Consider the following 25,000-nt stretch of genomic DNA (forward strand, 5'->3'; position numbering starts at 1 on the left):
ACGAGCTTCACAAAGGCTAACAAACAGGTCAGTTAGCTAACAGAAGCGACCTGCATGTAGACCGTCATTTTTTTCAGCTGGCATCTCACTCAGAGGGAGCACCACTGTGTGACGGGACTGGAGCAGAATCACACATTGTCCCCTCACACCAACACACAAACAGGCCTACACCCAGGAGATGGAGCAGCCGTCCCTCTGTGAGGGGTTTGTGAAGGACCAGGATGCTCAGTGATGGCTCTATTAGGCACCGAGTGAGTCACAGAGGATTAAAGAGAGGCTCTAATCGCACCGTTTCCAAGTAGGTAGCAGCATTAATGTCCAGACTCTAGAGAAATGTGTGCTTCTGCTCATCAAATCACTTTTAAAACAGGCAAAGAAGAGAAAAAACAAATGTAAAGTTAAAATGAATAAAGCAGAACCTGACAGGAATAGACAGTTTATTTATTAATGGGTGCGGCTGATTTTGTTACTTTATCCATGCTAATATTCTTTAGTTTTATCATCATGAAAAACTGCCCTGTCTCAGATTTTTTTATTTGGTGAAATTAGATCAAAGATATTTGAGTTTTGATTCAGGAAATGCTGCTAAACAGCATGCATGCAGGTGATAAGTGAATCCTCAACAAACACTAACTAACTAACACAACAAACCTGCAGCCTTCTGCAGCTGCTACTGAAAACAATACAAACAAAAACCAGGAGACGCCATTACTCTATTCTAATTTAATTTATAAAAACAGTTTGTTCATTTGGACTCACCCACAAATCCCAGCCTGGGTCATTGTTCCAGATAATCCTAATTATTCCAGAGTGAGGCCTACATTTACACGACCAAGTTCTGCGCCCTGCATTTCAGTGGCAGCGGCTTTTGAGTGTTTCTCTAACAGCGACACATGGGAGTGGTTTTACACATGACGTCTCTCGTACAAAAGCTTTCCTAATCCTCACTTCACTCTGCACTGCTCCTCCTCCTCCTCCTCCTCCCAGCAGGAAGAGTACTCAGCTTGTTTAATAATGAATTAAAAGTTGGGAGGAAGGATGCCCTGATTAATTTGCCTGCACAGAGCATATCCGCTGCAGGCTCAGGAGAAAACATTCTGCAGACTGGTGTGCTTGGTACAAATATAAATCATGCTGAACAGGCAGATCTTTACGGTGGTACATTTTGTTATTAGTCAGGACAGCTTGAATCTGTGCCCATATGTCACAGACAGAAAGAGAAACTCACCCTCTCAGTTGCTGTCATGCACTGCAGCTTCATCTGCTTCAGGTAGGTGGCAGTAAGAGGCATGTTGTAATCAATCAGGTCTGGCACTAGGGAGGTGGGTCGGTCATTTTCTGACAAAGAAAAACAGTAAACATATACAACAGATGAATCAAAAGAATTCAAAATAAGTCACCAAAAGCATAACATTTACTATGTTTTGAAATTCCAGTTTGAAATCTTTCTGTGTGATATTCTGAAAGAGAACGCCACATGGATAACTCACTTTAAAAGGGATTTTGTTTTCATTCTGAAATTAACATTTTTGTTGTATGAGACCTACACAGTGGCCCCTGCTCAGTGACATAGAGCTTACCTCATTCAGGTCCAATGAGCTAATGGCGTGAGAATGTTAAAGAACGTTATTTAAAGATGACAAATCATGGCTTCTTTCCTTAAGTTATAATAGTTATATGGTTGATACAAAACGTGTTTATGAAGTTCTTTAAAAAATCCCTCTCACAAAAAGTGATTTCACCACTTTTCAGGGCACTGTCACTTTAATAAAACAAGATAGAGCCGGCCACACCCAGCCCGCTCAGGCTGCTATAAGCTGAGAAGCTCTGATATCTGGCAGGGACTCGGAGTAGAGCCACTACTCCTCCAGATGCAGCTCTCTCTTGCATGTAAGACATGATTCTTTCCTACTGTTTGTGACATCACAAACGGGGACTTTTTAAAATGGCTCGTGGGAACATCTTCGTCTTCGTCTTCCTCCGCTTATCCGGGTCCGGGTCGCGGGGGCAGCATCCCAGTTAGGGAGCTCCAGGCCGTCCTCTCCCCGGCCTTGTCCACCAGCTCCTCCGGCAGGACCCCAAGGCGTTCCTGGACCAGATTGGAGATGTAACCTCTCCAACGTGTCCTGGGTCGACCCGGGGGCCTTCTGCCGGCAGGACATGCCCGAAACACCTCCCCGGGGAGGCGTCCAGGAGGCATCCTGACCAGATGCCCAAACCACCTCAACTGGCTCCTTTCGATCCGGAGGAGCAGCGGTTCTACTCCGAGTCCCTCCCGAATGTCCGAGCTCCTCACCCTATCTCTAAGGCTGAGCCCGGCCACCCTACGGAGGAAACTCATTTCGGCCGCTTGTATCCGCGATCTCGTTCTTTCGGTCATTACCCAAAGCTCATGACCATAGGTGAGGATTGGGACGTAGATCGACCGGTAAATCGAGAGCCTGGCTTTCTGGCTCAGCTCCCTCTTCCCCACGACAGATCGGCTCAGCGTCCGCATCACTGCAGACGCCGAACCAATCCGCCTGTCGATCTCCCGATCCCTCCTACCCTCACTCGTGAACAAGACCCCGAGATACTTAAACTCCTCCACTTGAGGTAGGACCTCTCCCCCGACCCGGAGGTGGCAAGCCACCCTTTTCCGGTCGAGAACCATGGTCTCAGATTTGGAGGTGCTGATCCTCATCCCAGCCGCTTCACATTCGGCCGCGAACCTACCCAGCAAGAGCTGAAGGTCAGAGCTGGATGAAGCTAGGAGGACCACATCATCCGCAAAAAGCAGAGACGAGATTCTCCTGCCACCAAACTCGACACACTCCACACCACGGCTGCGTCTAGAAATTCTGTCCATAAAAGTGATGAACAGAACCGGTGACAAAGGGCAGCCCTGGCGGAGTCCAACCCTCACTGGGAACAGGTCCGACTTACTACCGGCTATGCGGACCAAACTCACGCTCCTCTGGTAAAGGGACTGAATGGCCCTTAACAGAAAGCCACCCACCCCATACTCCTGGAGCGTCCCCCACAGGGTGCCCCTGGGGACACGGTCATAAGCCTTCTCCAAATCCACAAAGCACATGTGGATTGGTTGGGCAAACTCCCATGCCCCCTCCATCACCCTTGCAAGGGTATAGAGCTGGTCCACAGTTCCACGGCCAGGACGAAAACCACATTGCTCCTCCTCTATCTGAGATTCAACTATCGATCGGACCCTCCTCTCCAGTACCTTGGCGTAGACCTTTCCAGGGAGGCTGAGGAGTGTGATCCCCCTATAGTTGGAACACACCCTCAGGTCACCCTTCTTAAAGATGAGGACCACCACCCCGGTCTGCCACTCCCTAGGAACTGCCCCCGATGACCACGCAATGTTGTAGAGACGTGTCAACCATGACAGCCCTACAACATCCATAGCCTTGAGATACCCAGGACGAAGCTCATCCGCCCCCGGGGCTCCGCCGCTGTGTAGTTGTTTGACTACCTCAGCAACTTCTGCCCCCGAGATTGGACAGTCCATCCCCAGGCATCCCAGCTCTGGTTCCTCCTCGGAATGCGCATTGGTGGGATTGAGGAGCTCCTCAAAGTATTCCTTCCACCGTCCGACTATAGCCTCAGTTGACGTCAGCAGCTCCCCATCCCCACTGTAAACAGTGTGAGCGAGTTGCTGCCTCCCTCTCCTGAGGCACCGGACAGTTTGCCAGAACCTCTTTGGAGCCGATCGATAGTCTTTCTCCATGGCCTCACCAAACTCCTCCCACGCCCGAGATTTTGCCTCGGCAACTGCCACTGCTGCACCCCGCTTGGCTATCCGGTACCTGTCTGCTGCCTCCGGAGACCCACAGACCAGCCACGCCCTGTAGGCCTCCTTCTTCAGCCTGACGGCTCCCCGAACCTCTGGTGTCCACCAGCGGGTACGGGGGTTGCCACCACGACTGGCACCGGCCACCTTACGACCACAGCTAGCAACAGCCGCCTCGACAATCGCAGAGTGGAACAAGGCCCACTCGGACTCAATGTCCCCCACTGCTCTCGGGACGTGGTCAAAGCTCTGCCGGAGGTGGGAGTTGAAGACCGTCTTGACAGGTTCTTCTGCCAGGCGTTCCCAGCAGACCCTCACTATGCGTTTGGGTCTGCCAGGTCTACGCGGCATGTTCCCTTGCCATCTGATCCAACTCACCACCAGGTGGTGATCAGTTGACAGCTCCGCCCCTCTCTTCACTCGGGTGTCCAAAACATACGGCCGCAGGTCAGATGATACGACTACAAAATCTATCATCGACCTGTGACCTAGGCTGCCCTGGTACCAAGTGTACCGGTGGGCATCCTTATGTTCGAACATGGTGTTCGTTATGGCCAAACTGCGGCTTGCACAGAAGTCCAATAACAAAACACCGCTCGAGGTCAGATTAGGTGGGCCGTTCCTCCCAATCACACCCCTCCAGGTCAAGCTGTCATTGCCCACGTGAGCATTGAAGTCCCCCAGCAGGACAATGGAGTCCCCTGATGGAGCACTATCTAGCACTCGTCCCAGGGACTCCAAAAAGGGTGGGTACTCTGAACTGATATTTGGCCCATAAGCACAAACAACAGTCAGGACCCGTTCCCCGACCCGAAGGCGCAAGGAAGCTACCCTCTTGTCCCCCGGGGTAAACCCCAACACACAGGCAGAGAGTCTCAGGGCTAACAAAAAGCCAACCCCAGCCCTCCGCCTCTCACCCGGAGCAACTCCAGCAAAGTAGAGTGTCCAACCCCTCTCCAGGTCTCGGGTTCCAGAGCCAATGCAATGTGTCGAGGTGAGTCCGACTATATCTAGCCGGTACCGCTCAACCTCTGCCACAAGCTCCGGCTCCTTCCCCGCCAGCGAGGTGACGTTCCATGTCCCAAAAACTAGTTTTCTTGTCCGGGGATTGGACCGCCAAGGCTCCCGCCTTGGTCTGCCACCCGATTCGCATTGCACCGGACCCTTCATGTTCCTCCTGCGGGTGGTGGGTCCACAGTTGGACGAGCCCATGTATCCGGTTCGGGCTGGGCTCGTGGGAACATAATTCCTAAAACCGAATACCGACAGAAAATGGACAGATGGGTTTTCTTCATGTTTGGAGTGTTAGTTAAGGCAGTGGAGACCCACATGGCAGCACAAAATTTTATAAAAGAGGAGTTTTGCATAATACACCCCCCTTAACAAACCTTTACACAAGTGCCAATTTTACCTTGTGGCTTGACTGAAAAATTTTGTTGTTTCCTCCAACAGCACAAATAAACAAACATATTTAAGTGTTTTCTTCGCCAAAAGAAATTAGAACTTCTGTCACAATTCTAATGGACGAGGACCGTTTCATGCTACATCCACCCACAGCTTGGATTGCACTATAGGTACAGGAAATGAATCCTTTAAAAGTACTATCTCTGTTTTTTTCCTGGAAACTTTTTTGCAACATTGCTTGAAATGTTTTCCACATAAACCAACCAATCAGTTAAATATCTTGTCAAAAAATGAAAAATGTTTATGACCTATAAAATGAACAATCCTGGAAAAATCTCATCCAATCCAGCACTGGCCCACTACCTATGGCTCTTAATGCATCCATCAAACTGCTCCCCTGAACTTCTCTCACCCCGTTGCACAGAAACGCCTCTGAGTGTGCGAAACGTGCGTTCTTGACGGAGAAGCTCCTTAACAGGAAGAGAAGCTAGCTTAGCTGCCTGGTTTCACAGAGGGACACTGTTTTCAAATCTCACTTAAGAAGATTTTAGAGTCTGGTTCTGTTCTTGTTGGGAAACGTTTAGGTGACATGGTAATTGACTGGAAATGCAGCCAAGTCTCAACTCGGTCTCTCTTTGCCCGAGTGTATGTGTGTGTGCACGCAAGTCATCCAGAGCAAGCAGAAAGGAGGTAGTTCGGTTAGTCTCCCGTAAGGTGTGTTAGTGATGGGGAATCTGCAGATTGGTCAGTGGCACAGGACTCTTGTGATGTAGAAGTTACAACTAAAGCCTGGTTTATGCTTCTCCGTCAGCTCCGCAAGGGACAGACATGCACGGATTGACGGAAGCGTTTTGCATTTTTACTTCTCCGTCTCCTGGAGAGTGTTGCAAAGAAATTACCCGGCAGGACAACAGAGGGCGTAGCGCTGTTCTGTGGTATCCTGTCATGTATCGGTCCAAGATCGTGTGTTTATATTGTGTTTTTTGTGTATATAAGAGACTTTTAACACGGACAGCTTTGTCTCTCATCCCCTTCCATCTCTTCATGCACTTGCCATCTCTAAACCCACGTTTCCTGTCATTTCCGTCCACAAATAAAACGCTTGCTGCGCATTTTTTCACTCCTCCAGTCACGGGAGAATTAAACGTTCATATTTTTAGAGTTTTTTTCGCGAGGTTTTCTTCAAGCTTCTCCATGTCTGCCGCTAGTTATCCTCGGCTCTCTTTGCAATGGCGGCGCTGTAAACAACAGCGGCGTCCTGACCAATCACAAGCTTGCGTAATCCGTCTCGTTCGACGGATGTTTAAAAAGTGGGCTCGACTCCGTACGTACTTGCGTGCCTGCCGGAGCCCTACGCAAGGACGGATAATGGAGTTGCGTGTCTCCGCACTGACGCAGACGGAGAAGCAGAAATCAGGCTTAAGGAGCATAACGTCCCTTCAAGCGTGCGTGCCAGAATAAAGGTCTCATCTGTCAGGATGAAGCAGAGTGAACTGAAAACAAGAATGCATGTAAAGTAGATGAGCGATCACTCATTTTTATTTTAAAAAATTGTTTGCAGTTTTATTTTTGGATTTATATTTGGTTTTGCTTTGTTTCTGTTGCTCTCAGTCAAATGTTTGATTGCCTTTATTGGCAAGAACCTAATTCCATATATTTTGGCCCAAACTAGTTTCAGATGAACCGAGGGAACATGAGAACTGCCCTGGGTCGTGTAAATGTGTTTGCAGGACATTTTGACTGCTGTATCCTCTGCTTATTCTACACACGTGAAATGCATCAGCATGGCGTCCAAATAAAGAAGTCCGAGTGCTTAAATGTCCTGCCTGCAGTCCAGACCTGTCAACTGCTGAAAATCTTTAAAGCTTTATAAAAGAAGAAAACAACCAACAAGGCCCCAAGCTGCTGCAGGGGCGGCTGAAACCTAGTATGAAGACAGGATGGAAAAACACTTTGCTTTCATGGCTGCAGCAGGTGTAGGGAAAAGAGGAAGTCATTCAGTTAGACTGAATACGCTAAATACAATTTTCAACACGGCTGATTGAAATAAAACGAAAAATTTAAATTCATAGAAAGCATGTAATGTCAGAATTGTGTAGGATCAGATGTGTTTTTGTGAAAATGCACTTTTCAAACACTAATCCATCTGCTCCAAACTAGTTTAGCATGGCTGCCACCAACCGCAGCTTGCTTGGCATTTTACAACTTCTCTTTTTCTTAGGGCTTCCCCTATGGCCACATAGACTGTTGCTACCTCCTACTTCAGCCACACAGTTGGCCCACAGGCTGTTTGAGATACCAGCGAAGACAAACTTTTCAGAACCAATTACTTCCTGCAAAGTTGGAGAAAATCTGAGGTATTTCTGCAGATTTAATCACCGGAATCAAACAAAAGCTGCCTGCAGTCTCTGCTTCAGCCACTAGAGGAAGTCTGGGATCATTTTAGAAGCTCTGTTTAGTCCCAGGAAGCCAAACCTCTGGAGTCTTTGTTACATCATGTCAGTGATGGATACACACACATGTTTTATTTAATGAGAGCTCCAATCAAAACTTATTCAAACACCTGAAATCACCTGTGCTAATTATAGAGCCAGATGGGATGATAAAGAGGTGAATGTTACAGTCTTAATAGAGAAAACATGAATATTTCCTAATGATAATCAGAAAAACATTAATGCTGTCACAGGATGATTTATATTGACCAATGCAACGTATAATTAACTGTTTGTCTCATTTTGTCACAGGACCAGAGAGTTAACAAACAGCAAAGCTTGATCTCTAAAATAGCTCAGCAGTTAATGATGTCTGCATGGTCACGTGTGTGCTTTTACCTTTGAACTCTGCAGTGCTGGGGTTAATGTGCATCCTCTTCTGACACTCTCCACAGCTCATTAGGAACCGAGTCACCGCCTCTCTGGGCAGGAAGGCATAGGTCTCTGCTATCTGTGCCAGGAGAGAGAGGAGAGACGTTACGGCTCGGGCTCAGCCTGTTGTGCAGGTGTTTTTAACGTTGCATTCTGTGTCATCTCAGTTTAAGGAGAACTCCTCCCCTCAGGCTGGAAATTTTGAATTCCAGCTGCAGTCGCCTACATATATCCATGGTTCAAAATGCACCAAGGGGTTTTCTGTGCTCCTCTTCTTCAGGTGCAGCCGGTCTTCACCTCCCTCTCATGCTCAGCCTTCCCTCTCTGTTAGTCTCCTCTGCTATGCCACCATCCCCTCATCACCCCCTCTGGCGTTTCCCTGTAAAAATGCGACCTTCACGTGACCATGAAGAGGCAGCGGGAGTGTGTGTGTGTGGGGGGGGGGTGGGGGGGGTGGGGGGGGCACCATCCCGTTTGTCTGCCACCCCCCTCGTGGACCCTTGAGGCAGCTGAGAGGGAAAGGCCACCCAGAGGAGCGTGCACGTCCCAGAAGGCCACAGTGACAGTTCCATATTATGCCCTGCCCCAGTGATGCTGCCTCCTCAAAAGGGTAGGCTCTATGAGACATGACAGGACCTCTCTACAGGGCAGGAGGAACTGGCTCTGTGATTGTTTTTATTTCTGGTGGAGTGGGAGGGGAGGAGGGGTTCCAAGGTCCTGATGCTGCATCCGTACCCCTACCAGAGGTCTGTCAGGCCAACACGCCAAGTTTAGTTCGAGTTAAATTTAAATAAGTCAGAAATATAAATAAAAAAAACTTTAATCCAGCAACATAAGTCTTGCAAGATGGCTTTTTGTTTCCCTGGAAACTCCTGATGATTTCAGTGACACTAAGAAAAAGTCTGACTTCATGAGCTCCGCTGGAACGCTCTGCACCTGTGCCGCTCCTTTCAAAGGCATGTTTTTGACCTGTCCTAAAACAGCTTGTGGCTCCCTAATGTCTCCATAAGGAGGCAGCAGCAACAGGCGAAAAATGAAAACAAATGTTTTACAAATGTATAAAACTCAATGGTTGTTGTAAAGTTTCCGCAGGATAGTTGTAGGCACAGTCCTGTGCATCAGGATTTGGTGATGTCACCGTTTTATTCCAGCTAGGACATCCAGGCTACTGTGATTATTGTTGAATGTTTTCAGACTCCAGGGAATATGTTCTATAGTTTTATTATATTCTGACCACTTAACCACATGGGAACCAGATTCCACGCAGATTAGGCTCCTGATTATATTCACAAGCCGATATCTTTCTCTAACAATACTTTATGAATAAACATCTGCTAGATTATGGCCACAAGCTTCAACAAGCTCATTCTTTAGGGACGGATAGTTTATTGGTTTGAGTCCTGCACCTGCAATCAACTGGGACAGTTCGCATTCACTTTGGAGTAAACCAAGTTCAAGATGGCCACCACAGATCATCATAGTTAGCAACGCAAAACTAGCTATGCCTCTGTTAATTATGCATAGTTTGAGTTTGATGCGGTAGAAGCTGAGAGTCGTTCATACGTCTGTGAAGTTATGACGTTATCTCTGAGTGTCATCAAAGACCCTGGGAACTTTTACCACATGTGAGTTGTGTACCATGCGTTTACTCACCGCTTTGTAGGTCTTCTTCTGCCCCGCGTGTTTGGGTGCTCTGCCTGGGTCAGCGCCCATCTCCACATGCATGGCATAGATGATGTCAAAGAAGTCCTCAACAACGGCCACACGCTTCAGGGAAGAGTTGTCCTGGGCCGAATTCCCGTCTGCACACTGAAACGTGGACAAACGCCAGAGTTCAGTAAGCAGTGAAGCCTCAGGACGATTACATGTGTGCATCCTGTAGATCTTTAAAGCAACACTACAGACGGAGGATCTTTGTGAATCACAGACAGCAAAACACACTCCATAAGGTGTCCGACAGCTTTAGAAATATATTTTTATTTACTGCTGGAGAAGTCTCAGTCCTGGCCGGGTGTGCAACCATCACCTCATCTTTGCCGTGTTTAAAAATAACCCCACCGACACTGAACGAGACCAGCAGTCCCTCCTACCACCACCTCTGGCAGCCTTCATGCCTCCCGTACTGTTGACCCTGTCGCCATAGAAACTGCTACTGATTTCTCCCGGGCAGGTGTGCTGGGCAGAGGGTCATGTGACACACCATGAAAGTAGGATCGCCAGGACAACAGACTCCATCCACAGCACCACATGGGGCTTTCAGCTTCTTTCCTTCTACATGTTTTCTCTGAAACAACTCCTTAGTCCACTTACAAACTTAAAACCTCATTTTCTACACAAATGGACCCAGCTCAGGCAGTCCCAGCAAGCAGAAAACTCAGCAAATGGACTTGAGTGTTTTTTTTTTGTTTTGTTTTTTTGTTTACCAACTTCTTAGTCTGGTTCTGCGGGGCAATCAGGAGTCTGGCTCTGACATTTTCTGGAGACTGGGTTTGTGCTGCGGAGTGATTACTTTTTGTTGAAGGAAGAGCAGGGTCCTGAGTTTTAAAAGTTGATCTGAAGGACCACGCGTTTACCTCCACCCCTCCCTGACATTTCTGCAGAGCTCACAGGATCTGACATTTTATTTTCTTGTTTGTTCCAAACTGCATCCCTTCTCCTGCCTCCGTGTCTTCATCCTATTCCTCTGTCCCATCTTTATTTTCTTCCTCCACCAACCCCCTTCCTCTCCTCCTCTCTTGTCCTCTCTCTTTGCTCCTGCTCTCCCAAGTGCGAGGTAATGATCGTTACCATGGCAACTAAAACCAGCTCACAGAGCGGGTTTGTTTTAATCCGGCCCTCACTCTCCCTCCCTGGGTACGGTAGTTGCTCTCCCCCTGTCAGCATGGGCTACATGGGATGGCAATAAATGAAATAATAGCACCCCACCGCCCCATCATCACAGCTGTAATCTATCGCGCTTGGAGGTATCATCATCTTCTCCTTGGTGACATCACCACGCTGAAGCTGCTGCTGCTGCTGCTCGGGACAATGGTGTCAGGTCCATTCACGCTGGATTTGGATAATCTCTTGCAACTATGGGGTGTGTGGTGCACCCACCGCTGCTGTATCCCTCACCAGAACATCCCTCATACGCACAGACTGATTTCAGCTGGGAGTATTTTCTCTGACCTTAATCAATACATAATGCTGCAAACGTGTCAGCGAAGCCCGAGAACATTTTACAGGCTTAACGAAAGGTTTAATAAAACCAGAGAATAATCCTAATGAGAGTATAAAGACTAACATGATTCACTCAAATCTCTTGTTTTTGGTGGGATCAAGAATCTGACACGATGTCTACGGGGCGCTGGTTGTGAAGTAATACAATGAAACGTAAACATATATATTTAACTTTAGATAATCAAGTTTAAAATAAATATTAGGAATAAAAACATCTTATATTGAATAATTAGAATTAATTTTAAAAGCATAAAGTTTAAATATTTAGATGTAATTTTGACTGTATTTGTATTTGTTTATTTTTTTTGTTTTTTTGTTTCTCTTTGTCTTATTTATTGCTACTGTTGTTATAGTGCATTTTGGATCCTGAGTCTGTTAATAAAGTTGATTGACCACTAAAAACTGAATCTAAATATTTAAAGTCAGATCTAAATATTTATAATAGTGAAAATATATTGAGTTTAAATATTTAAAATCAAATCTAAATATACAAATTTTTATTTATATTTAGGAAACTTTTTTTTTTCAAAACTAAATAAGCTAACATACAAATTCATCCAGAACTGAAAATGGAGAGAGGAGTTCTTGAAGTCTCAGAGTGCCTTTCATGGAGCGATTGTGAGTTTGTAAAACCGTGGATCGTTCTGAATGTTCCTGTTTGGGTTCTGCATGCCGTCGCTGGAGAGAATGTCTCACACAACCTTACCATCAGCTGGGTTCTGTGATGTTGAACGGGGAATTCACCATACAGTCTAAACAGTGTGTTGTTTGTATTTTGAGTTTTAAACCATCACATTTCAGTTTCCACATTTAGATACAACTTCTTGAATCAAGATTTGATTCTCAATGTTTAAGTTTAATTTTATACATTAAGAGTTTATTCTAGATCTTGGTTTTCATTTTGATTTGAAACATTAAAATTCAATTTTATATATTTAGATTTTATTTTAAAGTATTTAGATCAAAAGCTGCAATGGCAAATCTGCTTAAACATTTTTTTCATGTGTCTTAATGTTCCAACATAGCACAGCTATAAATATTTTGTGGAGATAAAAAAAATAGATTGAAGCAGTTTTCTTGCATTTGTCTAAAAACATCCGCCAATGACACGGCTTGGTCTGAAACCAATGATTGGACTGGTGACACCAGCAGGAAATGTGGGTTCAGTGTCTTGCCCGAGGACACAACAACGGCAACAGACTGAAAGGGGCTCAAACTTGCAACCTTCCAAATACCGGGCAGACATTTAACTCCTCTGCCACAGTTGCCCACCTGTGCATTTCGCAACAGAACACCACTGGTAAGAGAGGATCTCCGCTCAAAACATCAGAGAAGGAGAAGCCGGCTGCTATCAACGTCTACTTTACGGCAAACTACCAGAGTCCCAAAGAGACAAACACCTTTTGAAGTCACAAACAACAACACATTTGGACATAAACTGTGACTGGTGTCAGAGCTCTCTTGTTTCCTCAGGCAATGCGGGTTCCGGTTCTGGCAGACGTGGCCTATGGTTGATAACCAACAGGAGGGGTGAGAGTTATGGGACTGTGTCCGTGTTAAAAAGCTATAACTTGTTTTGCAGATTTGTCATTGCAGCTTAAAGTGTATGGAACTATGCAATTTGGCATAATTTCAGCAACCCCTTGTGTCCGTTTATAGAACCAAATGGAAAATGTATCTTCTTGTTGTGTGTTTGTCTTTTTAACACCTTAATCTAACAGCTGAAACATCTCCCCAGCCTTCATTAGTTTCTACAGGAGTGGTTCATCACTAAATTAAACAAACCAGCTGATATAAAACATGCAGAAAACGTGCTAGAGCCAGATAGAAGTGCCAGCTATGTCAGCCGCTCTGAAGTTACAAGTGGAGCTGGGTAGCCTTTTATTAACCCCGTAAAGGGTCATTTTAGCACATACTGGCTCAAGAAAATGATTTAAAAATATGAAAAAGTTGCATCGTATGCCTTTAAACTGTACATAGCTATGTTTTGGTTTAATTTAATAGTTTTAAATATTTACATGTCATACTAACTTTCTAAATTTAACATTCTAAATTTAGATAGGTCTAAATGTTTACATTTACTTCTCCACATTTAGCTTTTTTATTATTTTTTTGCACGACGGTTTGGATTTTTATTTGAACATTTGAATCCAACTCTACATCACATCATAATATCCTTTAAAAAGTGGAAAGTTATTATTTGGATACCTCATTTGAAGTTTTATGAAAGTCAAAAGTCACAAAATGTAACCGTTATTTTATTATGTATTACTTTCCAGCCAGTAATATGACGAATCTGACAAGACAACAAACAGGCTTGTTTGACCCGCAGAAACTGGGGAGTCGTGTTTGAAAATTGTGAAAACTCAGCAGCCCAACTTTTATGAACCCCTTGAAAGAAACTGCAGCTAAAAGCATTTCCTGCTTGGAGGCCTCATCTTGCCCTCCTTAACCAATGAGCTCTTTGTTTCCAAACACAAGTCAAGAGGGAATTTAACATTCACCTCAAAACCCAGCACACTTTTAGCATGTGTGTTTTAGTGTGGTGTATGTCTACCAGGAAGAGCCTGTAGCAGGAGCATCTCAGAGGAGAACAGATGTTTAGCAGTGCTGGAGATGTTTAGGCTCCTCAGCACAACACTTTTATAAAGGATACATGGTAGCATCCCTAATCACCCACAGCACAGCAGAACTCTTGCCCTCCTTCGTCTCTTTTCCTCCTTCTTTCCAGCTTTCTAATCCCGTAGGACTTTGCTCTCCCCAGTCACTGTACAACCAGCCCCCATTCCCTGCGCCTCCCACTGTCCCGCACCAAACCGCTCTGTTGCTAGGAGACTGGAGGGGTTGAGTCAACTGCCCCCACCCCCGCTGGCAGTCTCTCTCTCTCTCTCTCTCTCTCTCTCTCTCTCTCTCTCTCTCTCTCTCTCTCTCTCTCTCTCACACACACACACACACACACACACACACACACACACACACACACACACACACACACACACACACACACACACAGCAGTGAGCTGTTAAGGGGAGAGAGGAGTCGTCCTGCACACACCCAGGTCAGAAGGAGGAGGAGGTGGGGTGGGGTGGGGTGGGGGGGCATAGGAAGCAGCTGGGTCACAGGAAGCAAGCCGGCAAAGATAGAAGGGATGCACAAGAAATTAGCTCAGTAGCTAACACCCCCCCACCCCCTAAAAATGAAATTAAATGTTCAAAATGAGTCAAGCTGCAAAGTGAGGGAGATTTTATTCTCATAAGGTGGCTGCAAAATAAGTAGCTTAAAGTAAACGGAGCTGTGGTGCGTGCAGGTGCATGTGTGTGTGTGTGTGCCCAAGAGTGGAGGGCTAAAGATGGCTGTGTCAACAATACTCATGACTCAGATTATCTCACTGCAGATGTGACAACAGGTCATCTTTTAAAGTCCCGTCTTTGCTCTGTAAATCTGTCAACCAGCTAATGAACACATAAATGGGACAAGCCTTGTTTCTTCTCTGTGTGTGTGTGTATGTGTGTGTGCGTGCGTGCGTGCGCGCGTGTGTGTGTGTGTGTGTGTGTGTGTGTGTGTGTGGAAAGCCAGTGCAAGATAAAGGTTTTTCATGACTAAAAGCTGGGATAAAAGAGACCATCACCTCTGTATAGCGAAGGTTTTTATATAAATAAACTCAATTCCTTTCCTTTTCTTTACCTTCCACCTTCATCCTCTGCTCTCTGCTTCAATTCGTAAAGCCCTGTCATTAAATCCACATTAGGTGCACTGAGCTCGACCCCTCTGTCCATCGTTGGTGAGTGCATGCATGTGTGTGTGTGTGTGTGTGTGTGTGTGTGTGTGTGTGTGTGTGTGTGTGTGTGTGTGTGTGTGTGTGCGAGCGTGTGTGCGTGTGTGTGTGTGTGTGTGTGTGTGTGTGTGTGTGTGTGTGTGTGTGTGTGTGTGTGTGTGTGTGTGTGTGTGTGTGTGTGTGTTTCAGTCTCTGCAGCTCCCACCATGAGCATTATTTGATAGTGTGACAGCCTTAATATCCCACCGAGCCTGGGAAGCAGACAGTCCCACCTCAGACTGCCACTGTTTACGTTCCAGTGCCTGACAGGAAGTGCATGTAAATGCCGTGCACATACATCATCACATCCCAGAGTCCACCTCTGCGTTTTCCAGCCATTAGCACACCGTCCCAGTTCCTTAAACGTTGCTCCGGCAGAAGCATGAAACATGACAGTGGGAAGATCATCGTTGTCCCATGAAGACTGCGAGTGTGTGAGCTCATGCGCGTGGAGCACAACTCAGACTATCTCCCACACAGGGGGGGAGGCCCCCGGGCCAGTTAAAAATGGTGTTAATTTCTCCTCCTATGGGAAAGCAAAGAATGGTCTCTCCATGGCAACAGAGAGTGCTGAAGGGAGGAAACACAGAGCATGCGATCAGCGACCCCCCTCTCTGTACGACACACACGCGCGCACATACACACTGCCACGTACGTGCAATATAGATTTAGTCACGCACTTACAGTAAGTCATGGCAATGTGTGAAATGAAACATACAGAAATAAACTTTTTGTTCTCCACCTTCGATGAACAAAGAAAAGTCCCTCAAACTGACGCACCTCCATCTGTAGGTCCAAAGAGGAAACGGGCCGTTCAGCAGAACACACACTCTGGTATTTACCTGCAGCTCGGACGAACCAGAACAGCAGGAGAGGTTTGGGCTATCTGAATCTATTTGTTGCTCCTTATCATTGAAGCCAGAGTAAAAACCCTGCTGGACAAAAGGGTAGGACATGCACTCTGTAAAAAACAGTATTAATGCAAATGCTGCTCAATAATTGGGCCAGTATTCTTTTAACTCTGTGGCCCTTCCACAAAAGAAGAGCTCTCAGGGGAAAGCAGACTAATTAATCAGATAATAATGATGATGTTCCTCATCCCATCTCATGTGAGGCACCAACGTTTAGGGCCTTTTCTCCAAGACAAAAATCCGGAACCTCTTCACAAAGGAGGAACGTCCTCAGACAAACCTTTTGTTTTGATAGCATTTTCAATCCAGCACTTTCAAAAGGCCTTTCTTTCTCATGAGCAGATCCAGTCTATGCAGGTTTTATATTCATTTTATGTTGAATTGACTGATGAACTTTTGTTGTCAATAAATTTCACGAAAACCTTAAAATGGCTAGGGGGGTGTCTTCAAAGTCATTATTAGCAAAGAACGTTAGAGGTGTGAATGTTTACAAGTTAAAATGAGTTGTTTTTTGCACATTTTTGAAGGAATTTGAAAAATATGATTAGCGGATGGTGAGCTGTATTTGCAGTTAACTGTTTTTTTTTTCAACAAAAGATCTGAAAACATCAGTAAAAGGAGACGGATGCCATTCCAGCTTCAGGTGTTTGCAAAACATTTAAGACTACAGCTGGATTCCCACTTTTGTGTCCTGACTTATGAAGCATCTTCACATGCAGGACGTATGTCCACCTATAGTTGTGTGACGATCTGAACAGATTTTTACAGATTTCAGTTGGCATGGCAACAAAAAGCAACAGCCTGCTATAATTTGTAATTTTCGCTGCAATGAAGTGAAAGGAAAATGCACAGAGCGTTTGAGCGTTTCTTTAGAAATAAGCTGCACTTGGAGAAAGGCTTGTGTGCATCTCTGTGTCTGTTTCTGGTCCCCTCCTCCTCTGTAGCGTCCTCTAATCAGGACATAATGAGAGCTAAACGAGGTTGCATCTCCACACAGAAGGGCTCCGTGGATTCTCCGAGCACTGGCGGGGTGAGACAGAAAACACAGAGGACATAATTCTGTGTCCGGCTTGAGAAAAGAGAGGCGGCCACACTGAGCCTGTGCTGCTGCCTTTCTGTCCCGCCACGCACTGAAGATGCCTTGTATGCTTTGCTGACGTGCAGAAGAGACCCTCTCTGTCCTCTCATCAGCCAGGATCCATCCCTACCCCCACCCTGCCTGCCCCCCATACAGAAACTTGGCACACCCTGGAAGCAGCTGCAGCCGGGCTTCCAGTGCTTGAACACCAGAGACACGCCCCCGACCCTGCAGGCCTGCAAGCAGGCACTGACCATTGTGTGTGCGTGTCTCCACGTGCATGTCACTCCACCACAGGTCCTGGACTCGTAAAAACCTTCAATCCTGCCTTCATGCATGTGAACGGCCTCTTACTCATCATTAGAGGCAGCTTGTTTTGGCTGATATGCTGTTTACTGTTTAAATTTCCCAAGTGAAGCCAAGTTGGGGGCGGGGGGGGGGGGGCGTTTCCCCCTGACTTGTGATATCAACCACAAAACACTTCTCTCAGTAAACACAGAAAGGCATTTATTTAAGAGGAATCTGCCTTTTTCAATTCACCTCAGAGTCATTTCAGCTTAAAAGGCCTTTAAGGTGAAATTGACAAAAAAAACTGTTCTGGAGGATCTTTGCACTGATAAATATATCTGACAAGGAGACCTTGGAGAATATGAAGGAGAAACGACAGGCAAAAGCTAATCAACAACACATCGCAGGCACCATCTGCACCTGCAGAGCCAGATCCCACCTGCCCTCCAGCCCAGAGGGGAAACATAATATTGAGCAGAGATTAGAAGAGTTTTGTAAAAAGCAGTTGGCCCAAATTTAAATTGTTCATTCACACAGGTAAAACACCTGTGGAGGGATCAGCACCATTCAGCTCAAATCACAGGGCTCAGCCTCTAATCCGGGCCAAGATCTCCTCCAGTTTGTTAACACACACAGGTCTGCTCTCCTAGGTCCACAGAGACTCGTCCCAGCAGAGCGGGTGGAGGGGATTATTCCCGAAGGCGCTTATTTAAAATGGTGGTTGTCTGCTCGCTGGCACAGCAGGCCCCATCACCACGCATAGACACGCACGCGCGCAGAGAGCTGTTGGGGCACTGGTTGACAGTTCATCATATTTATCTTCATCCAGACCGTGTGGTTTAACCCTTCACGCTCCCGTTGCACCACAGCTGGGCAGATGTGACCCCCACATTCCCCCGCTGCAGAAACGCGCCACCAAGAAGGACGCAGGAGTGAGGTGTGAGGAACTGTGGGCGGAGGTCGCTATCAGTCCCGAGCATACCCTTTTGTTTCCGCCACAGCCCCTCACGTGGTCACCAATTACGTGAAGCTCTCAATTAGAAATCTAAGAATAATTAATGTTTTTAGTCTTAAACTGGCTCCAAATGTGGGATTGTAACCTACATAAAATGCGGCAGAGGCAGGCTATCCTGGGCTGCACAGGTGTTGCCAGAGCAACGAGTGCCAGCGAGGCGATCCGCATCCTGCTCAGGACAATGAAAAGTGCGCTGACAATACAGCCCGTCTGCCACATCACGAGGCTCCACGAATAGTTCTGAAATAAGACAACTGAATTACAATTTAAAACCATCAATTGTTTTCTCTTTTCGGGTGGGGGATGAATCCTCTCCCATGCGCGCGGACGCAGCGCGTGTCTCTGGGTTTTTAGATGGGACAGTGAGGGCGAGCGTCATTTGATGAATTCCTCTCAATCAGAACCCCGCAGCGGAGTGGCGACACTCTTAAAGAGTTTAATAACCCTCTAAACGTGGAGGGGGCACATTAGAGCACTCTGACATAAACCCGACCCTCTGACATGCCTCTGCATCCACGTGCGCGCGCACAGCATCACCACACCGGGCAGCACGAGACCTGAAAACAGGGACAGAATCTAAACGTTTTCAAAAGACGATTGTCCTCCTTGAGCCGGTGTCCTGCTGCGAACAGGACTCCAGCCTCACCGGCTGGAAGGCTGTGCACGATGGCCTACCTTCCACAATTGCCATTGCCAGGAGGCACCGGCGTTGCTATGGTAGCAGGGGATGAGAGTACAGGGCTGTTCTGGTTGGGATGTGGACAAAGTGGGGATACATCGGGAGGGATGAGAGCAAGACATGAGCACGGAATGTTACAAGTTGACGTTATTTCCATGAGTCAGGCGCGATGGGCGCTGCTTTAAATCATCACAACTTACACTTAGACGGCGACGGGACACCTCGTGAGCGTGTACACGCACGTTACCTTTCCGAGACAAAACACACACGCGCGCACGCACACACACAGTTTACCGTTGACTTGACCGGTACATATAGAACAGGTTTCCCTGGTGCCCCCTTCTTGTTGTGCTCTCCCAGAACGTTGGTTCCGACCTGAAATCCTTTGGACTTCACCCAGAATTTGAATTTGGCGTTGATGTGGCTGTTGTCGACGTACACCCCGTCTGACTCGTCGTTCTGCAACAGTGTCTGCATGATTTTGTTATATTTCCGCCGGGTAACGGTCTTTGTTTTACCGGAGTCTCCATAAGTTCGCAGACACCAGTCCTGGAATTCTCTGAACATCTCAGCCTCCAACACGACCGGACTCCGGCTCCTCTTGGGCGCATCCACGCACGCCTTTTTCGTTGCCATCGCTCCCCTCTCTCCGCCTGAGCCCGTTCAATCAGCTAATAAAGAGCAAGACTTGAGCAGGGTTCTCTAGGTCCCCGCTGTCCTGCGTTCAGGTAGTGGATCGGTTCTGGATCCGGGACGCTTCCCCGTCGTCTCTCAGTGAAAGTGACCCGGAGAGCGGAACACCTGTTTGCAGAGGAGCCGAGCTGTCCCGAACCGCAGCAGTGAAAAATGTCACTTCCTCATATCATCCGCTGAGGAGCAGAGAGGGGGGCTGTCCTATGCTGAGCGGGTATCTCCCACCTGTGCGTAAAACCTCCACACAAGGGTGGGCTAGGGGAGGAAAAAAGGAGGGAGAGAAAAAAAGCCAACAGTCCTCACTAAACAACAAAGAAGACAGACAAAAGCGCGGAAACAACCGTCGCTTTCAGTTCCTATCGACCTACTTTCTAAAAGCCAACACTATTTTCGGATGCGGGTTGCCAAACCCTTCAAAAAGCGCCGAGATGCTCACAATGCGCCTCGAATGGCCGTGTATCCGATCAACATGCGCCACCCGGGACCGTCTCTGCTCCTCACACCTGTTTGAATGGGGTCTGCGCTCACACTCCTCTTTCTGGTTAGAAAAACACATGCAAATCTGCGGTGCGCACCGATGGGAACGTGCTCGTTTGCAGCAAAGCCTACGTTTGTTTTTAACAGTAGGCCCTATTAGCGGAAAATGTCCGATCTGGAGACGGGGGTAGAGGCTGGATGCAGAAACCAAACGTTGGTGTCAATATGCAGATGGCACAAAATCACTCTAACCACATCAAGCCTTATGCACAAAAGATGAACTTTTCTTTAATTTATACGTGTTATAACTTAATTTTTATTCACTATTTAAATCGTTTGCAGGAGTCTGCAAACCTGCCTGCAAGACATGTGATCCTACAGGGGCACCATTCTGCATGCTTTGAGTGTTTTCCTGCTCCAATACACCTGATCTAGTTGCCTCCTGAAGTTTTACAGAGGTCTGCTACTCAGCATTGATTCAAATCAGATGTTGGAGCAAAAACAACTAAACTGCCCAGGATAGTGGTCACTATCATGGTCATCATCCAGGTCTGGCATTCAACAACCCTCCAGAGGAACATCTGTCCAAGAAAAATTTTAAATAGATTTTTCACACATGCCAGATGTTTGAGGAAGAATCTTTCATTTCACTCTGTGCATGTGTGTGTGCGCGCGCGTGCGTGTGTGTGTGTGTGTGTGTGTGAGAGAGAGAGAGAGAGAGAGAGAGAGAGAGAGAGAGAGAAAGAGAGAGAGAGAGAGAGAGAGAGAGAGAGAGAGAGAGAGAGAGAGAGATTCCTCCTGGCCTGTGCATTATGGGCCCATGCTGGCAGTGGTGACTGCTGCTGTTGCCATGACAGCAGAGCAGCAGTGTCTCCGGCCGTGCAGAGGGTGAGTTGGATGCCCCATCCTCGTCTCTTCACCCTGACTCAGACGGTGATGTGCTGGGCCAGAAAGCCCCTCCTAGACTTAAAGACAATAGCTCAGCGCAACATCAGATAACACTCGAACACCTGTGTGTGTGTGTGTGTGTGTGTGTTTGTGTGTGTGTGTGTGTGTGTGTGTGTGTGTGTGTGTGTGTGTGTGTGTGTGTGTGTGTACACGTTTGGTTATGTGTGTAGAGAATGGTTTGGCCTTTTTCTCAATATTTCAATTGGTTTCATCACTCGGTGTATCATGTTTAGTCTTGTGTCAGGACAGGCCCACATGCAGGGTGGGCTTCAGTCTCCACTTTCCTTCCCCAGAAGGATGGTGGATCTCTCATTTTTGCATTTTACAAGCAAGAAAAGTTGTCATTTCTCACAATTTCGCAAAAAGCTCTACAATTTAACCTTTTTTCTCCTATTTGGAAACATTAAAAACATGAGTAAAACAAGCAGAGTGGTCTAAAATAGAGCCAGTATGGCTTTAAAAATTGCTATTTGTGTGAAAAGTTTTATTTCTGATGGAAATTGGCTCAAGAGACAAGGAACTGTAACTGAAATTTGACCACCACAACTATAACTCCACCATCCATCAGAATGTGATGCATATGTGTTCATTAAATATAAATATGTTAAAATTTCAGAGCTGTAGTGTTTTCCAGCTATTACAGATGATATTATACTTTCTAATATAAATATCTGTTTTTTTTAATTATAATGGCAAGTAGAGTAGTGTTGAGCCAAGTCAAACCAAACCATGATTTTAGTGGAAAGGGGGCAAAGGCCAAAAATTTGATTGTTCCCAGTGAGTTGTGGGTTTTTGTTATTATCTCCTCTCCCCTGCGACTCGTCCAAAACACCTTACATTGGAAGAACCTAGAATGTATACTTACCAGATGCTCAAAACACCTAAACTGGCTCATTTTGATGAGGAGGAGTCTTAACTCTACTAAGGTTCTCCGAAATAGCTGAGAAACTGCTGATCTAGTAGGATTTTTACTCTCAACCATTGAGAAAAAGAGGAAAACCTGCAGTTAGCAGCAGTGGATGAAAATATCTTGTTTATGTCCGATAAGTATAGGCAAACTAATTCTAGATTATAAAACAACATAAACCAAAAATAAACACTGGTTCCAATTAACCCACCTATTGTCCTATCGGGTGACCTCTCCAGTAAATGTGACCATTGAGCAGGGTTGATGGTTTATCCCTTGAGGTTCATGTGGCAGGGGTGAGGTGGTCATCAATCCTCACACATGCCTGTCATGGTCTGTGTCTGTGTCTTCCCTCATGTGTTCTCCTTCCTCTAAGTTCCCATTTTGGGTTTCATAAGCACCCTCATGTGTCCTTTGTCTGCGTCTCATTTATGTGTCTTCTGTTTGTAGGCATTCATATCATTCCCTCAGGTCCAGTGTTCATTTAGTCATCCCCAGTCCCTCCAATTGTAGCTCCAGCCTCTTGCTCAGTATATGTGTGATTGAGTGTGTGTGTGTGTGTGAGTCCTTCCCTCAGTCTTAGGTTTAGTTTTATGTTTAGGTTTATCTGCCCTTCACTGGTTCTGTTTCCCCATTTGGATCATTTGTGTCAGCTGCCTTCCCTCCAGCCCTCATTCCACACACCTGCTGCCTGTTTCCCTAATTATTCATCCCTGTGTATTTAAGCCCTGTCTTGTCTCTGTTTTATGTCGGTCCATTGTATGTTTGTCAGTGTTGTTTTGTGCTCTATGTGAGCTTATGTCTCCAGGTGTTGGTGCTCTCAGTGAGCTTTTGTTCTTGTTACCAGGATTTTTGGACTTTTGGCTCGCTGCCTTTGGATTTATTTTGTTCGTCCTGCAAAATAAAGCATATTTACTTTACATCATCTCCAGCCTCTTTTCGTCTGGATAATCTGCACTTTGGGTCCTAACCTTCCTCGTAAAGTGACAATGCCACGTGGACCTCAAGGGATAAATGACTGATAGATAGATAGATAGATAGGTAGGTAGGTAGGTAGGTAGGATTGGTAGGTAGGTAGGTAGATGGTAGATGATAGATAGATAGATAGATAGATAGATAGATAGATAGATAGATAGATAGATAGATAGATAGATAGATAGATAGATAGATAGATAGATAGATAGATAGATAGATAGATAGATAGATAGATAGATAGATAGATAGATAGATAGATAGATAGATAGATAGATAGATAGATAGATAGATAGATAGATAGATAGATGATTGACTGACTGACTGACTCACTGGCCACTTTATTGGGTGCACCTGTCCAACTGCTCGTTAATGCAAATGACTACCAAATCATATGGTGGAAACTAAATGCATTTATGCATGTTGGCATAACGATCTGCTGCAGTTCAAACCGAGCTTCAGAATGGGGAAGAATGATGATTTAAGTGACTTTGAACATGGCATGGTTGTTGGTGCCAGATAGGCTGGTCTGAGTATTTCAGAAACTGCTGATTTTCTGGGATTGTCACACACAACCATCTCTAGGGTTTGCAGAGAATGGTCAGAAAAAGGGAAAACATCCAGTGAGCAGCAGTTCTGTGGACAAAAATGCCTTGATGGTCCCAAACGTCAGAGGAGAATGGTCAGACTGATTTGAGATGATAGAAAGGCAACAGTAACTCAAAAACTGGTCACAACCAAGGTATGCAGAATAGCATCTCTGACCGCACAACACAAAAAACCTTGAGGCAGATAGGCTACAGCAGCAGAAGACCACACTGGGTGCTACTCCTGTTAGCTAAGAGCAGGATACTGAGGCTACAATTTGAACAGGCTCACCAAAATTGGAAAATACAAGATTGGAAAAATGTTGCCTGGTCTGATGAGTCTTAATTTCTGCTGCGACATTCGGATGGTAGGGTCATAATTTGGTGTCAACAAAGTGGATGGATGGATGCATGGATCCATCCTGCCTGATGGTGTGGTGGACATTTTCTTGGCACAATTTGGGCTCCTTAGGACTAACTGATCATCGTTGCAAAGCCACAGCCTACCTGAGTATTGTTGCTGACCATGTCCATCCCTTTATGACACAAGTGTACCCATCTTCTGATGGCTACTTCCAGCAGAATAATACACCATGTCATACAGCTCGAATCATCTCAGACCAGTGTGGGTAGATAGGCAAGACCCTTGGCACTTTTCCCTACCTCATACAAAGATGAGAGCAATCAAAACAAATGAACACCAGGCAACCCCAATGCCTACAATGGCTGAGTGAAGTACCATCAGAATCCTTGAATATGTGAATGCAGCATTGAGAATGATTCCCACAGAAACCAAGGAGCTGAAATTCACTTCAGCAGCAGTGATCCTTGAGATGCTTGGCTATAAGAGCATGAGTAACTATGAGAATCAATACTTGCCATGGAATTGGAGGCCAAAATCAAGACAGTATGGACAGAAATGAGCCAACTGTCAGTGCACAAGAAGAAGAACAGTACCCAAGAGCTACAGCCAGAAACCAATACCTGAAGCACTGGAAATTGTCAAACAAAGGTTCAAAGCCTCACCAGCAGTCTAAAGAAACACACAAGAGAAAGAGAAGCCAGGCAAAATAAATAAATAAATAAATAACGTCTCTTCTCGACTCAACCAGCTAAAGTGTACTCTCAATGGCAGGGTAATAATAACAACAAAGCAGACCCACAAAGGCTGGAGACTAAACAGTAGTGAAAGGAAATTTGGGAGAAGGAGACCCCAGTATCCACTATGGCAGACATCTAAGAAAGAGTCTCACGTATGACCTACTGGCTTAAGAATCTCACTGCACTCCATGAACGCCAGAAGACACCCTGTCCCCACTGCTGTTCTGCATACATCTGAACCCCCTCAGT

General features: G+C 46.1%; 1 protein-coding gene across 4 annotated transcripts in view; it reads right to left on the reverse strand.

The window, feature by feature from the left end:
- The window catches only part of nol4la (nucleolar protein 4-like a), a 31,173-nt gene extending 10,922 nt beyond the window's left edge, over positions 1 to 20,251 (reverse strand). The window contains exons 1-4 of one of the 4 annotated variants that reach the window (XM_070545251.1): positions 19,361 to 20,251; positions 9,715 to 9,870; positions 8,029 to 8,140; positions 1,229 to 1,338 (exon numbers count right to left, since the gene is read on the reverse strand). In XM_070545251.1, coding sequence (XP_070401352.1) covers positions 1,229 to 1,338; positions 8,029 to 8,140; positions 9,715 to 9,870; positions 19,361 to 19,702 — 720 coding nt within the window. In that variant the 5' untranslated portion in view covers positions 19,703 to 20,251. The remainder of the gene's footprint in view (positions 1 to 1,228; positions 1,339 to 8,028; positions 8,141 to 9,714; positions 9,871 to 19,360) is intronic. The other 3 variants (XM_070545252.1, XM_054746096.2, XM_015968347.3) reach the window with 3 other exon arrangements.
- Between the last annotated feature and the right edge of the window lie 4,749 nt (positions 20,252 to 25,000).

This window comes from Nothobranchius furzeri, chromosome 15 (assembly GCF_043380555.1).
Source record: "Nothobranchius furzeri strain GRZ-AD chromosome 15, NfurGRZ-RIMD1, whole genome shotgun sequence".
Lineage (NCBI taxonomy): Eukaryota > Metazoa > Chordata > Actinopteri > Cyprinodontiformes > Nothobranchiidae > Nothobranchius > Nothobranchius furzeri.